The 13738-nt window shown below is 35.1% G+C and overlaps 1 protein-coding gene and 1 pseudogene across 2 annotated transcripts in view; both read left to right on the top strand.

The window, feature by feature from the left end:
• The window catches only part of Ankrd31 (ankyrin repeat domain 31), an 83117-nt gene that overhangs the window by 50203 nt on the left and 19176 nt on the right, over positions 1–13738 (top strand). For both annotated transcript variants that reach the window (XM_090331838.1, XM_090331837.1), the window contains 4 exons: positions 1461–1598; positions 3342–3484; positions 9011–9173; positions 10476–10591. In XM_090331838.1, the coding sequence (XP_090187964.1) occupies positions 1461–1598; positions 3342–3484; positions 9011–9173; positions 10476–10591 (560 nt within the window). The remainder of the gene's footprint in view (positions 1–1460; positions 1599–3341; positions 3485–9010; positions 9174–10475; positions 10592–13738) is intronic.
• On the top strand, positions 11073–11649 carry LOC150064404 (elongin-C pseudogene; annotated as a pseudogene).

Genomic DNA, 13738 nt, shown 5'->3' with positions numbered 1-13738 from the left:
TGGGGATAGGAAGGGTTGCTGGAAAAAGAACTTAGGGGTTGGGATTTACTATATATAAGTTTTCGCTCTGTCTGTTTCTAGCCCATCCTACATTACATGCTTTCCATGGTTGCTGATGATTCCTCATTCCTAATAATCCCAAGTGTTGAGTACCTAGGATCAGACTGGCTCTTTCCTGTAATTCTCTCTGCAGGCACTTGACTTCGAGTCAGTTTGTTATTCCCTATCAGCGACTTCCAATTTCTCAATTTTGTCCTCTATTGTTTTCACCTTTATGTATGTGATATATATGTATATGTGTGTGTGTGTGTATATATATATATATATATATATATATATATATATATGTTGGGGTTTTTTTTTTTTTTTTTGCTAGTCCTAGGCCTTGAACTCAGGTTTTGGCACTGTCTTGAACTTTCTCAAGCCTAGCACTCTACCACCTGAGCCACAGCACTATTTCTGCTTCTTTTTGTGTATGTGAGACAAGGAACCAAACCCAGGCAAGCATTCTGCCACTAAGCTACACACCCAACCCCATGTATGTGATATTTTAAAAATAACTTTTACTGACATTTTAGCAGGTTTAGTGGAGAAAATGAAGGAAAATATATGATCTATTTGTTGCTTTTAGTTTCAAATTAAGTCTGATAATGAAAAGATTTTGTAAAAAACAGAACATTTTTTGGTTATCTGAAATTGGATAGGGAACAGGGGAAAACAAGATGAGGGGTGGGGGTGGGGGGGAGGGAAATGGGGACCAAGACATGGGAAAGGGTATCAATGTATGGGAAATAATGCACCATCTATCTGGCAAATATCATGTAACCCTTCTATTAATTACAATAAAAAATACATGAAAAAACCAGAACATTTGAACAATGTTAATTGTATTAGTTAGTTTTTATGAAAGAAAAATAGAAGACCCAAGAGGCCGTAGTTTGATCTTTGGCATCTTATGTGATAGAAGCACTCTTGTTGCAATAAAAGTAACTGTAGAGAGAGAATTTTATTTTGTTCTTTTGAGACAGGGTCTTTCTATGTAGCCCAAGCTCAACTGAATTTATGATACCCCTGCCTCAGCCTCTTCAGTGCTTAGTCTATAGCAAGAGGATTTTTGTTGTTTTAAGAAAAATTTTACCCATAGTTAAGGGACCACTGAGAGACAGATGAGTATAGAAATGGAAATGAGATTGTTCATTCTTAATAAGTTCTTATCAAGTGTTTAGCTAACCACCTTCTTGAACCAATGCAAAATAATGTGCTTAGATGTGCCAAAATTTCCTCATAAGTTATGCTTTAAAACAATAGCAGCATTGTTAATATTAATGTTAATATTAATTTGGTGTAATGCATATTGCATAGATATATTTTGAGAAAGTTATTACTTATTTTCTAAGATTCTTTACAATAATTAGTATGTAGCACAAAATAAGCATCAGTTTTGGTTGATAAATTTACAGAAATAAAAACAGCCAGAATTAATAGGAGGTATGTGAAAGGGAAAAGTCAACTTCATTTGGCTGCCAGAAGAGGAAATTTATCTCATGTGAAAGCTCTCATAGAATCTGGATTGGATGTGAATCTAAAAGATAATGAAGGTTTGGATCATTTTAACTTAATATATTTATAATTTGAATTCACTGAAATACACATTTTCTTTTCTCTCACAATAATTTTCTTATACACACACACACACACATAATAAGTCATGGGGCTTGAACGCAGGTCCTGGGCACAGACTTTGAGCTTTTGTGCTCAAGGTTAGTGCTCTATCATTTGAGGCACAGCTCCACTTCCAGTTTTTCGGTAATTAGAAATAGGAATCTCATGGACTTTCCTGTCTTATCTTGGTTTGGACCTTGATCCTCAAATCTCCTGAGTAGGTAGGATTACAAGTGTGAGAAACCAACGCTCAGCTATGTATTTTTTTTCCATAGAAAGATTATTGTGGGTGTTTTGGTTTTTTTTTTTGTCAGTCCTGAGGCTTGAACTCAGGGCCTGAGCAGTGTCCTTGGGCTTTCTCAAAGTTAGAGCTCTACTACTTGAGCCACTTCCAGCTTTTTCTATGTATATGGTACCAAGGAATTGAACTTGGGTCTTCATGCATGCTAGGCAAGCACTGTACCACTAGGCCAAACTCTTGGCCTGTTGTTTTTAAAATAACTTTTTTGAAACAGTTTTTTACTTTCAGTTGAGAGCACTCATAGGTGAGTAAAAAGAAGAAGTAACATTTTTCTTGGGAGCTTTTACTCTATTCCCTAACTTTGAAAATAATGCAAAATGTTCCCATTTTCTTGTCCCGTGTTCTTGCTCCCTTTTACTATTTCTTTTCCCTCCTTCTTAATTCCCAACTTCTGTTTTTGTTTTTGTTTTTTAATAGATCCTCTGACATTTTGCCTTATGCAAAAGAATCTTCAGAGGGAAAACTCAAAGGTTGATTGAATCGGATGTTATTTAAAGAAAATGTAACAATGCAAAAATACAAATATAAGATTCAGACATTTAAAAAGTCAGAAAATTTTGGCCTAGAGGTACAGTGCTTGCCTAGCATGCACGAAGACCTGGGTTCGATTCCTCAGTACCACATACATAGAAAAAAGCCGGAAGTGGTGCTGAGGCTCAAGTGGTAGAGCTCTAGCCTTGAGAAAGTCCAAGGACAGTGCTCAAACCCAGGACTAGCCAAAAAAAAAAAAATCAGAGGGGCCGGGAGTTTGGCCTAATGGTTAAAGTGTTTGCCTAGCATGCATGAAGACCCGGGTTCGATTCCTCGGTACCACATACATAGAAAAAAGCCGGAATTGGTGCTGAGGCTCAAGTGGTAGAGCTCTAGCCTTGAGAAAGTCCAAGGACAGTGCTCAGGCCCTGAGCTCAAGCCCAGGACTGGCAAAAAAAAAAATCAGAAAAGATTAGCATAGCATTTATTCTAGTTCCATTATATTTTACATTTCTCTGTTTTGATAATTCTATCAACCACATTGTAATTAGATCAATTTGTTTTAAAAATGAGTCGCATTTTAAGGTCATTTCTGTATTATTTCTTGTACATTACTTAGAATATAAACATATGAATCGATATAGATGTTAACTTCAATAATGTAAAAATTATAGTAACAAAAATACTATATGATATACAAACCCTTAGCCTAATTTTTATTATGTTCTAAAAATTAAGAGCCTTTGATTATATATAGAGATTCCCTTCTTGAATTCTTGTTTGTTAAACACGTCATTTGAAATATGATGTAAAAATCAATGTTAATAAATTCTTTAATTAAAAAAATTATAAAATACTATGTGAATGTTGATTGTGAGCAGCATCAATTTTCTTTTTCCTCTTTTAGGTTGGACACCACTTCATGAGGCATCTAATAAGGGATATACAGATATAGTTACAGAATTATTAAAAGCTGGTGCTAATGTAAATTGTGAAAATGTAAATGGGATTCTGCCCTTACATGATGCTGTAGCAGGAAATCACTTAAAGGTACAGTTCACATTGGATTGGATTCTAATTCTGTTTCTTAGGAAAATGAGTAAAGAAAACATATTTTAAAGTAGTTTATTGATAAGCCATGGGCTTTATTTATTTAGTGCCAGTCATGGGGCTTAAACTCATGGCCTAGGTTGTTCTTGAGCTTTTGTGCTCAAGGCTACTGTTCTACCATTGCAGCTACAGCTCAACTTATGACTTTTTTGTAGTTAATTGGAGACAAGAGTCTCATGGACTTTCTTGCCCAAGCTGTCTAAGAACTGCTGTCCTCACATCTCAGCCTCCTGAATAGTTAGGATTACAGGCATGAGCCACCAGTGCCAGACTCAACAAATAATTTTGAAACTTCAACTTTAAATGAAGATACCATATTGTATATATATTCAAAAATCAATATATCAATAAGTATTTTCCATTTTCTATCAAATAATTCATTTAAATCAGAAGCAAACAGATTCTATAAATCTAATACATTACATTGTCGTATAAAACTATTTGCTGTTTTGCATTAGAATCCGGTTATAGTTAAGATATTTGTGACAGGTGGTTTTAGTTTTGAATTTTAACACAAAGTTTTGCTATATAGCTCAGGTTGGCCTCAAATTTAAGATCTTCCTACCTTAGCTGGGATTGCAGTTGTGCATACCAAACCTGGCGTAGGTATCTTTTTTGTTTTTTTAACCTAGACGTTCTCAGTGGGCTTGGGATTGAAAGTCTTTACAAGAGAAGAAGGGTCATTATTTCAGTGACACTGTATTTCAAATGTGGACCTAAACACTCCTAAAATTATTAAACTCATCCTTTTGTTTGCCAAATTTAGGGAGGAAACATTGCTATCGACAAGCAGCATAAGCCTCAGAGTAATAATTAATTCGTTTTGAAAAATATAGTTAAGAAACTACTACTATTAACAGCAAGTTAATATAAGAGGTGATTATAGTTGGGTGGGCACGGGCATGGTGGCTCATGCCTGTAATCCTAGCTACTTAGGAGGCTGATATCTGAAGATCAAGCCTGGGCACAAAGGGACCTGAGACTCTTATCTCCAATTAACCTCTAGAAAATGGGAAGTGGGGCTTGGCTCAAGGGTAGGGTAGCCTTGAGCAGAAAAGCTCTGGGGCAACACCCAGGCCCAGGGGTAGGGCAGTATTGAGCTGAAGAGCTCAGGGAGAGCGCCCAGGCCCAGAGTTCAAGCCTCATGGGGGAAAAAAAAAAAACCCTAGAATATGTATGTTATGTTTATGCTCAGGGATGCCCATTAGGAACTCAGTTCTGGTGATTTTTTTTTATTGTATTCAACCTCTGCTAGCACATGGCAGAATTGTTGACTCCCTAAAACATAAATTGTGTTGTTTATATAGAGAGATCAAGTATAGTGAGCTACTATTTTTTGTTTTTGTTTTTACATGTGTGTGCTAGTCCTGGAGTTTTGAACGCACGGTCAGGATTTTGACCCTGAGTTTCTTTTGCACAATACTAATGCTCTACCATGGAGCCAAAGTGCCACTTTTGGCTCTTTCTGAGTAGTTAATTTGGAGATAAGAGTCTCATGGACTTTCCTGGCTAAGTTAAACCATAATCCTCAGATCTCTGCCTCCTGAGTGGTTAGGAGCCACCAATGCCCAGAGTGAGCTATTCTTTTTTTTTTTCCAGTCTTGGGGCTTGAAGTCAGAGTTTGGGCACTGTCCCTGAGCTTTTTTTTTTGCTCAAGGCTACCACTCTACCACTTGAGTGTCTGTTTATGTGGTGCTAAGGAATTGAACCTAGAGCTTCATGCATGCTAGGCAAGTACTCTACCACTAAGCCACATTCCCATCTCTGACATGCTAATTTTGTAAATAGAAAAAGACTGAATAAAAGTGTAGGGCTTTTTTCCCCTAACTTTTCTGGTAAAGTTATATGGTAGCACGAAAGTCATCTTACAGATGAGTTTCACAGAATAATTTCAAGGAAGACATTTTATTACAAAATCTTGAGAACCACTGGGTACCAGTGGCTCATGTCTGTAATCTTAGCTACTCAGGAAGCTGAGATCTGAAAATGGAAGTTCAAAGCCAGCCAAGGCAGGAAAATTGTGAGACTCTTACCTTCAAATAACTCCCAGAAAATTGTAAGTAGTGCTGTGGCTCAAAGTGGTAGAACCTCGATTTGAGCAAAAAAGCTCAGAACTAGTGCCCAGGCTTTGAGTTCAAGATCCATGATCAACAAAGGAAAAAAAAGATTCTTAAGAAACATAATAAGTTTCCTCTATTTGTATTTTATTATCAGTCCTTTCATATCTAACACTTGTGATTTCTTTTTTTTAAGCTAAAAGTTCTGATAGTCCTCAGTGCTTTATAGGTGTTCCAGATAATTCCCCAACATTATTTTAATGTATGAACTCAGAAAATCATATATCTTTTCACTACATTTTCTAATTAACTTAAAATATTTCTATTTTATTGTTCACTTGATATCAGTGACCAGTGATAAGCTGACCAAGGATCAAGAGAAAGATATTGATTGATAGGTGAGAAAGATGACATACCAATTAATTAGCAAGGAGAGATGTTCAGTTGGGCCCAGTTTTATAAATGATTTTTTGTCTTTTGTTTTGCATTGCATTGCTTTATGTTGCTTTGCATTGTTTTATTTTGAGACGGGGCCTCTATGTAGCTCAGGTTGGTCTCAAATAATGTAGTTTTTCTTTCTCAACCTCCTAAGTGCAAGGATTACAAGTGTGTACCATCCCTGTGGTATAAGTCGTCTTAGTGAACATTTACCTAATTTTGAAGGCTCAGTTTTCCATCACAGCATTGGTGTACCTTCAGGGAACTAAGAAAATAATTACTCATATATAGTGTTTTCTGTAAAAAAAAATAGATGTGATGATAACAAAACTACAAGGGATAATGAAAGGAGAATTTATTCTAGAGAAAACTTGGGTTCAAGACCTAGATCTGCTATATTTGTGCCTTTAACTCTGAAATGAAGAATTTAGTCTTGAACTGTGTTATACTGTCTTTTAAGCCACTAGACACATGTAACTTTTAAATTTAGGTTACTTCAAGTTAATTAAAAATCATTTCATTGGTACAGTAGCTATATTTCTGGTGATTACTACCTACAGGTCTTAATCAAAAGCTGTATTAGACAGTCTAACTTACAAAGTTTCCATCATGAAAGAAAACTCCATTGGACAGCTCTGATCTAGAGTAGGAGTTGGCAGTGTTTTCTGTAAAGAGCTAGTTTTAAACAGGTATTTTGAGGCTGTGACACAGAAGCTGTTATATCTGCCTGACTGCTGTTGTAACATAAAAATAGTAATAGACAATATGTAGATGAGTGTCACTATACTAAATATAATTAAACCTCACTTAAAAGATCGGACAGCAGGCTGGATTCAGCTCATGAGATCTACTTTTCTGGTCTTTGATATAGAGGTTCATTTATATCCCTATTTGTATAAATGGTGATATAATCAAAGTTTGCTTTTGGAGTTCCATGTCTTTTTGCTTTTATTTTCATTTATGAATTAGTTTCTGGCTATATAAAAGATCAAACCCAGCAACTCATGCATGGTAGACAAGTACTCTTGATTTTCATCCCCAGCCCTTTATTATATTTCTTTGTTTGTGCTGACTTTTAACTCAAGATTCTCCTGTGTTCACATCCTGAGCACTGTAGGTTAAAGGCTTCCACAACTATTCTCAGACTGTTATTATGTTTATTTTAAGGAGAAATATCTATATTTTAAATGAAGGTGCTATATAGTATGTAAGTACATATACATAATTTTAAGTAAGGTGATTAGATATGTGGTGATTCTGGGATTTGAACTCAGGTGCCTCACACTTGCTAAGCAGAAACTCTTACTGCTGAGCCACACCTCGGGCCCTGATTTTGCTTGTATGTAGTATTATTTATTGGCAATACTTGGCCTTATAATCACTTGACTTGCCACTCAGCTTACTTGCTTAGCTGGTACTCTACCACTTGAACTATGCCTCCAGAACTATTTTTGATGATTATTTTGAAGATGAAGTGAGTCTTAGATTTTTCTGCCCAGGTTAGCTAGAATTACTGGCATGAGCCACTGGCTCCCAGGTTGACTCCCAGGTTTTACTTGTTAATTTTGAGAGCGTCTTGCTTTCCACCTAGACTAAAACCTGGGCAGTATCTACCAGTTAGGCTTCCTGATAGCTAGCATAACAGGCCAGGACCACATTGTCCAGATCGCCATTGAGAAGAGATCTTTCAAAGTTTTTTCTACTTGTACTGGTCTTGAACTACAATTCTAATTTTCTCAAAATCCCAAGTATGTAGGACTCCCTGTGTGAGCCACCAGCACTTTGGTAGAAAATTATATTTCTTGTTATATTGTAGTTCTCTTATCATTAATACCTTATGTATTAACTTTCACAATCTGTTTAAGTTAATAGTTTATTATCTTAAAGTAGTTGTACAGAGGAGTTACCATTCAACATGTCAGTTAATGAGTATAGTGCATCTTGATCAATGTTGCCACTTTTATCATTCTTTCCCATCCTCCCAACCTCACTCATCCTTGCCTTTATTAACTTCTATCATTTTGTGTTTTATTGCATTTTCTATAATTTTATTTCTGACTTTCTTTTGGTCCTTTGTACCAATTTCATCACCTGGAGATAGAATAGAATGGTTAAAAACATATCAACCTAGATAGAATTCAGCAAAAATCTTTCAAAATAAAGGTAATATTTACAAGGATATGGATAAACTTGGATTCTCAAACATTGTTGGTAGGAAACATTTTAGCAGTTCAAATAGTTAAACACAGAATTACCATATAATGTATCAGTTATACTCCTAAATATATAATCAAGAAAATAGAGAACATGTTCATATAAAAACTCATACATGAGTTTCACAGTAGCAGTATTCGTAACAGTCAGAAAGGAGAAATGACCAAAATTTCTACCAGTTGATGAACATCTGAACAAAATGTGATATATGTAAATGGAATATTATAAAGCCATGAAATATTGATGTTCTACAGTGTGCAAAGAACATTAGAAATATTGTGCTAAGTAAAAGAAACCAGACCATATATTGTATTTTTCTACTCAAATGAAATGTTAACAATCTCCATATAATTCATACAGATCCATACAAATATCCATACAAATCCATTCATTCATAATAGAATAGTGACTGTAGGAGCTAGAAAGAGGAATGACTATTAGTGGAAATGGAACTTCTTTTTTGGTTGAGAAACATTCTGGAATTACAAAGTGGTAGTAGTTTTACAACCTTGTGAACATAACCTTTTACTCAGTGAAGGTGTTGTATCATACTCTATGTAATTGTGTTTTGGATTTCTGTTACACAGGGTAGTAAGGCCAAATGAATTGATCAGTTTACCGTTGCTATACTAAACTAAGTTAAAATTATTCTTTAATTTAGTTTAAAAACAATTTTGATAACTTCTAGTTCTTTGTATTGGTGTGTTGATATGAAAGATACAACTAGAGATAGCCTTGATACACTACTACTTTGTAGGCAGCTGAGATACTACTACAACATGGAGCAGACCCTAATAAAAGAGATCAGAAAAAGAAGACTGCTTTTGATGAAGCAGATAGTGAAAAACTGAAAGAGTTGCTGAAATCTTACGATGCTATTGGGACCAATGATAGAAGTGACAGTAGTGCTATGGTCACTGGTATGTATATCAATCTTGCTTGATATTTTACACAAGTGTATACCTCCGCTTAGAAAATTAAACCTTCACATTTATAGTATAAATTGTCTCATAACTGGAGACTGTGTTTCTGTGTCCATTAAACCCTTGAAAAGCTTTACTTTTAGAAACCAACATTTTCAAATTTGGTTTAATTTATAGATTACATGATCCTAATACTTTCCTATTATTGTCTGCTTACCTTCTTTCTTTCCTTCCTTCCACTTTCCCCTTTTCTTCCTTTCTCCCCTTTTTTTCCCTTACTACCATTGGGTTTGAGATAGAGACATAGTTAAAACCAAGCAGATTAGTTGATATATATTAAGAATGGAAAAGAACATTAATGCTAAAGTCTTTGTAACTAAGATCTATAAAATTTGATTCATACTAATTTCATACTTAATAATTCATTAATTAGGTTCATGCTAACTTTTCAAGACTGTATTTGTGTATATATGTATAATACATACTCTAGATAAAAGAATAATTCATGGAGTGTATAGCTAAGCAAAAGTTTATTAACCATTTTTATCAATGACTTGCATTTTATTAAGTGCTTAAGAGAAAGAATTGTTCTTCCTTTCTCCCCACACTTGAGCCTTGCTATGATAGAAATGTTGGGATTAGAGGTTCTGTCTTATATCTTTTCTAGCCTACCATCCTCTTTACCAACCACTGATTTTCAAGAAAAGAATTACTGATAGGTATGATTGGTCAGAACCAAGGATATCCACTGTGTCATTTATTAAATAAAGTCCATTTCTTTCTCCCTCTCTCCAGCCACACATGGAAGTTCAAGTTCTATGACTTAGCTGAGTATAGCTGGCCACAAAGTTGTTGCATGTTGAGTTATTGGAATTCTGTTATAAAGTGCTATTACCTATTCCAATTTTTATTGTGTTTTATGTATAAACAATTGAAAACTCAGCAGAACATTGAATAATAGTTATAGTTATAGTAGTAAACGACTTGGACTTGAAGTCCAATAAGATCTAATTTCAATACTAAAGTTGTATGACATTCAGTATTTTCTTGAGCTCGTCTAAAGCATTACTATCTTTTGAAAAATGAATTTCCTACATGGAAACATTCATATGAAGATTAAATATGATGATTCACAAGAAATGTTTGCCACCTAACATGGAAATGCTTAGTATGGTTATCATGATAACCATAATGAGTTGATACCTAACACTTAATTTGTCCTTCATATCCCTATCACCATTATAACAACAAATGGAGCTCAAATTTTAAACATTTTTTTTCTAACTTCATTTTTTAAAGTAAAATTTCCTGCTGGTCCATTAAAAAGATGTAGACAGTATATTTGTGATAATGACAAAACTTTTGAGCCACATTCCTCTTCACATCAAGCAAAAAGAAGAGAAAGTCTTCCTATGGTGAGTAAAATTGAAATTCTTTCATTCTTCACCTTAGAAAATACCATTCTTTGAGCCATTCAGCCAGGGCTATCGACAGCATACTTTTCATTTTAAAGCCAAAAAAAATTGTCATAGAAAAGAAAGTAACATACTTGAAAAGAAGTCAAGAAGATGGCCTATCTGGTTAACGCAGTCAAGTTCATTGAACACAGCACAATCAGCTGCTATCCTTTTCACCTGAGTTATATGGCTACTCTTCTTCTATAAACACTGCCATTGTCATAGTGTATCTTCACTTACTCAGTCTCCATACTGTCTAGATATATACTGTGTAGAAAAGACTGTGGAAGGGAGGCGGCTCAGGAGAAGGGGCTGTGGCTACATGCCAAAGAGACTGCTGTGGTAGCTGTTCTAGATGTAGGACTGGTAGATGTAGGACTGATTAAAAAAAAAACCTAGAGTTCCTGTGGAACCAATATACAATTTTATTAGTAACATAATGGATAGCGAGGACAAAGCCTGTGGTAGTTGTATAGGCCCTAATGCCATGTATGTAAATTAATATCTTATCATGGTCATACATTTATAAAAAGAGACTGTGGGGCCGGGAGTTTGGCCTAGTGGTTAAAGTGCTTGCCTAGCATGCACGAAGACCCGGGTTCAATTCCTTGGTACCACATACATACGAAAAAGCCGGAAGTGGTGCTGAGGCTCAAGTGGTAGAGCTCTAGCCTTGAGAAAGTCCAAGGACAGTGCTCAGGCCCTGAGCTCAAGCCCAGGACTGGTAAAAAAAAAAAAAAAGTGTGCGCTAGCATCAGGGATAATAAAAGCCATGTTTAGTGGCCCAGGTCAGTTTTCTGAGAATGAAACCAATGGGGTCTATTTCATACAGCTCCCTTTACATGTGCTAAAAAATATATATTCATTTATTTATTTAAAAGGTTCACTACACTAACAGTTCCACTAAAATTCCTGAATTCCCAATTACACCCAAAATTGCACTGGAACTGCTGATAGCTGAAGACTTTCTAGATTGCTTAAATGAAATAAATTACAATAAGCTCTTTAGTATTTAATACTTGTAGTTGAGTTAGTAATTTATTCACATTTAACATGCCTGTGTGCCATTGAACTATAAAAATAGATTATCTTCTGTTCTTTTTCATAGCATTCAGATTTGAAATTTGTTTGCTAGATTTCAAGTTAAGATGTTTTCACAAGTTAAGAAACAAACAAATGGGCCTGGAGTTTGGCCTAATGGTAGTGCTTGCCTAGCATGCAGGAAGACCCAGGTTTGATTCCTTGGCACCATATACATAGAAAAAAGCTGCTGCTCAAGTGGTAGAGCTCTAGCCTTGAGAAAGTCCAAGGACAGTGCTCAGGCCCTGAGCTCAAGCCCAGGACTGGCAAAAAAAAGAAAAAAGAAAGAAAATCTCAGTTCAAATGAAAGAAAAGAAAAAGACTAGAACTCAGAAGATAGAGCAAAAGAAAAGCTATGTGGTTTAGCTTTGTGATCCCACAACCTGGAGTGTTAGAGTTTGCTGTGGTATTCATCATATGAAGGAATATTTGCAAAAATAGCCTTATCATTGCTCACTAAGTTATATATTATTTGGTAAGATGTATAGTCTCAGTTTGACAAATACACAAAATTTGTTAGACACGAATTAAGGAAGGTAGAATTCTCAATGAAGGAAATATTGGAAGTGTTAGGTGTTGAACTCAGGGCCTTGTGCTTATTAGACCGCTGCTCTAACACTTGAGCCATACCCCCCATCCATTTTTATTTATTTCTTTTCTAATAGGTTCTCACTTTTCTCCCACAGGTTGGTCTGAATTTCAGTCTTCAACTATACCTCTTCATATAGCTGTGGGTTTTGTTTTTTTAAAAAAAGAGACTTGTGAACCTTTTACTTTATCTGGTCTCAAATTGTGGTCTTACCACTTTCTACTTCCCGTGTACCAAAAATTACAAACATGAGCTACTATGATTAGCTGAAGTATTATTTTAAATAAATCTTGACTGCAATGAACCCATTGTGGCCAAGATTATTTACGTTTACAATACAAGCAAGACAGAAAGGAAAGTTGACACCAAGAGATATTTTCTTTAACCTAAACTTTAGGGTAGGGTGCAGTACATATTTGTCCTGGATACAAATATAGATTTTTTGTTTGCTTTTGTAAGTATAAACTATTCCCTAATAAAAGGTAAACCTGGAGACAGTACTCGCTTTGCACCATCATATTTTAGTTTCACATTTGACAATATTAAGATTGCCTTATAGAATAGTCGATTTTATTGCATATGCTTTCTACATCCCTTACAAGCACCAAAGCAAAATTTCAGAAGGCTTAGAGGACCTAAACATTTAAAAAATGAACATGTTAAGAATTTACGGAAGGAAGATGAGTCAATTCATTAATCCGCATTTATTAATCAACAGCTAAGTATCCTTAATTTGGAAAGCTTACATGAATATAAAGGCCATGTTTCCTATAAAACTTTATTACCTTGATAATGAAACATGAATAAGACATTATATGTAATATATATATGTGCAAAACTTTATAACTCTGAAATTATCAAGTAATTCTGAAGAAGAGAAACAAGTTAGGTTTTGTGTATGAAATTTTATATAACAATTCATATTTAATGAGCTCTTATTTTGTTCTGTCACTTCCCTTAGCATTATATATATATTATACCATATATATGGTATATTATATAATATATAATGTATTTTTACAATGTTTAATGTAATATATATCTATATATTACTCTGTTCAGATGCAAAGAGGGTAAGTAACTTGATGGAGTCACCAAGTCAAGAAGAGGTGAGCTAAGGGTTCCACCTAGGCAGTCCATGATTTTCTCATAAGAGAGAGGTCTGATCCCCTGTCCAAAATACACAAATACTTCTCCTTTGCTAAAGATCAATAAAGGACCCCAGAGGGTCCTTCTAGCCTAGTGGTTGAGTGCTTGCCTAGCATGCAGGAAGACCCAGGTTCAATTCCTTGGTACCACATACATAGAAAAAGCCAAAAGTGGTGCTGAGACTCAAGTGGTAGAGCTCTAACCTTGAGGAAGTCCAGGGACAGTGCTCAGGCCCTGCACTTAGGTCCAGGACTGGCAAAACATTAATTAATTAAATAAATAAAATA

This window comes from Megascapheus bottae, chromosome 4 (genome assembly GCF_031878675.1).
Source record: "Megascapheus bottae isolate mThoBot1 chromosome 4, mThoBot2.hap1, whole genome shotgun sequence".
NCBI classification, from domain to species: Eukaryota; Metazoa; Chordata; class Mammalia; order Rodentia; family Geomyidae; genus Megascapheus; species Megascapheus bottae.
The sequence above is the reverse complement of the archived record's forward strand: the minus strand, read 5'-3'. Positions and strand labels throughout refer to the sequence as shown.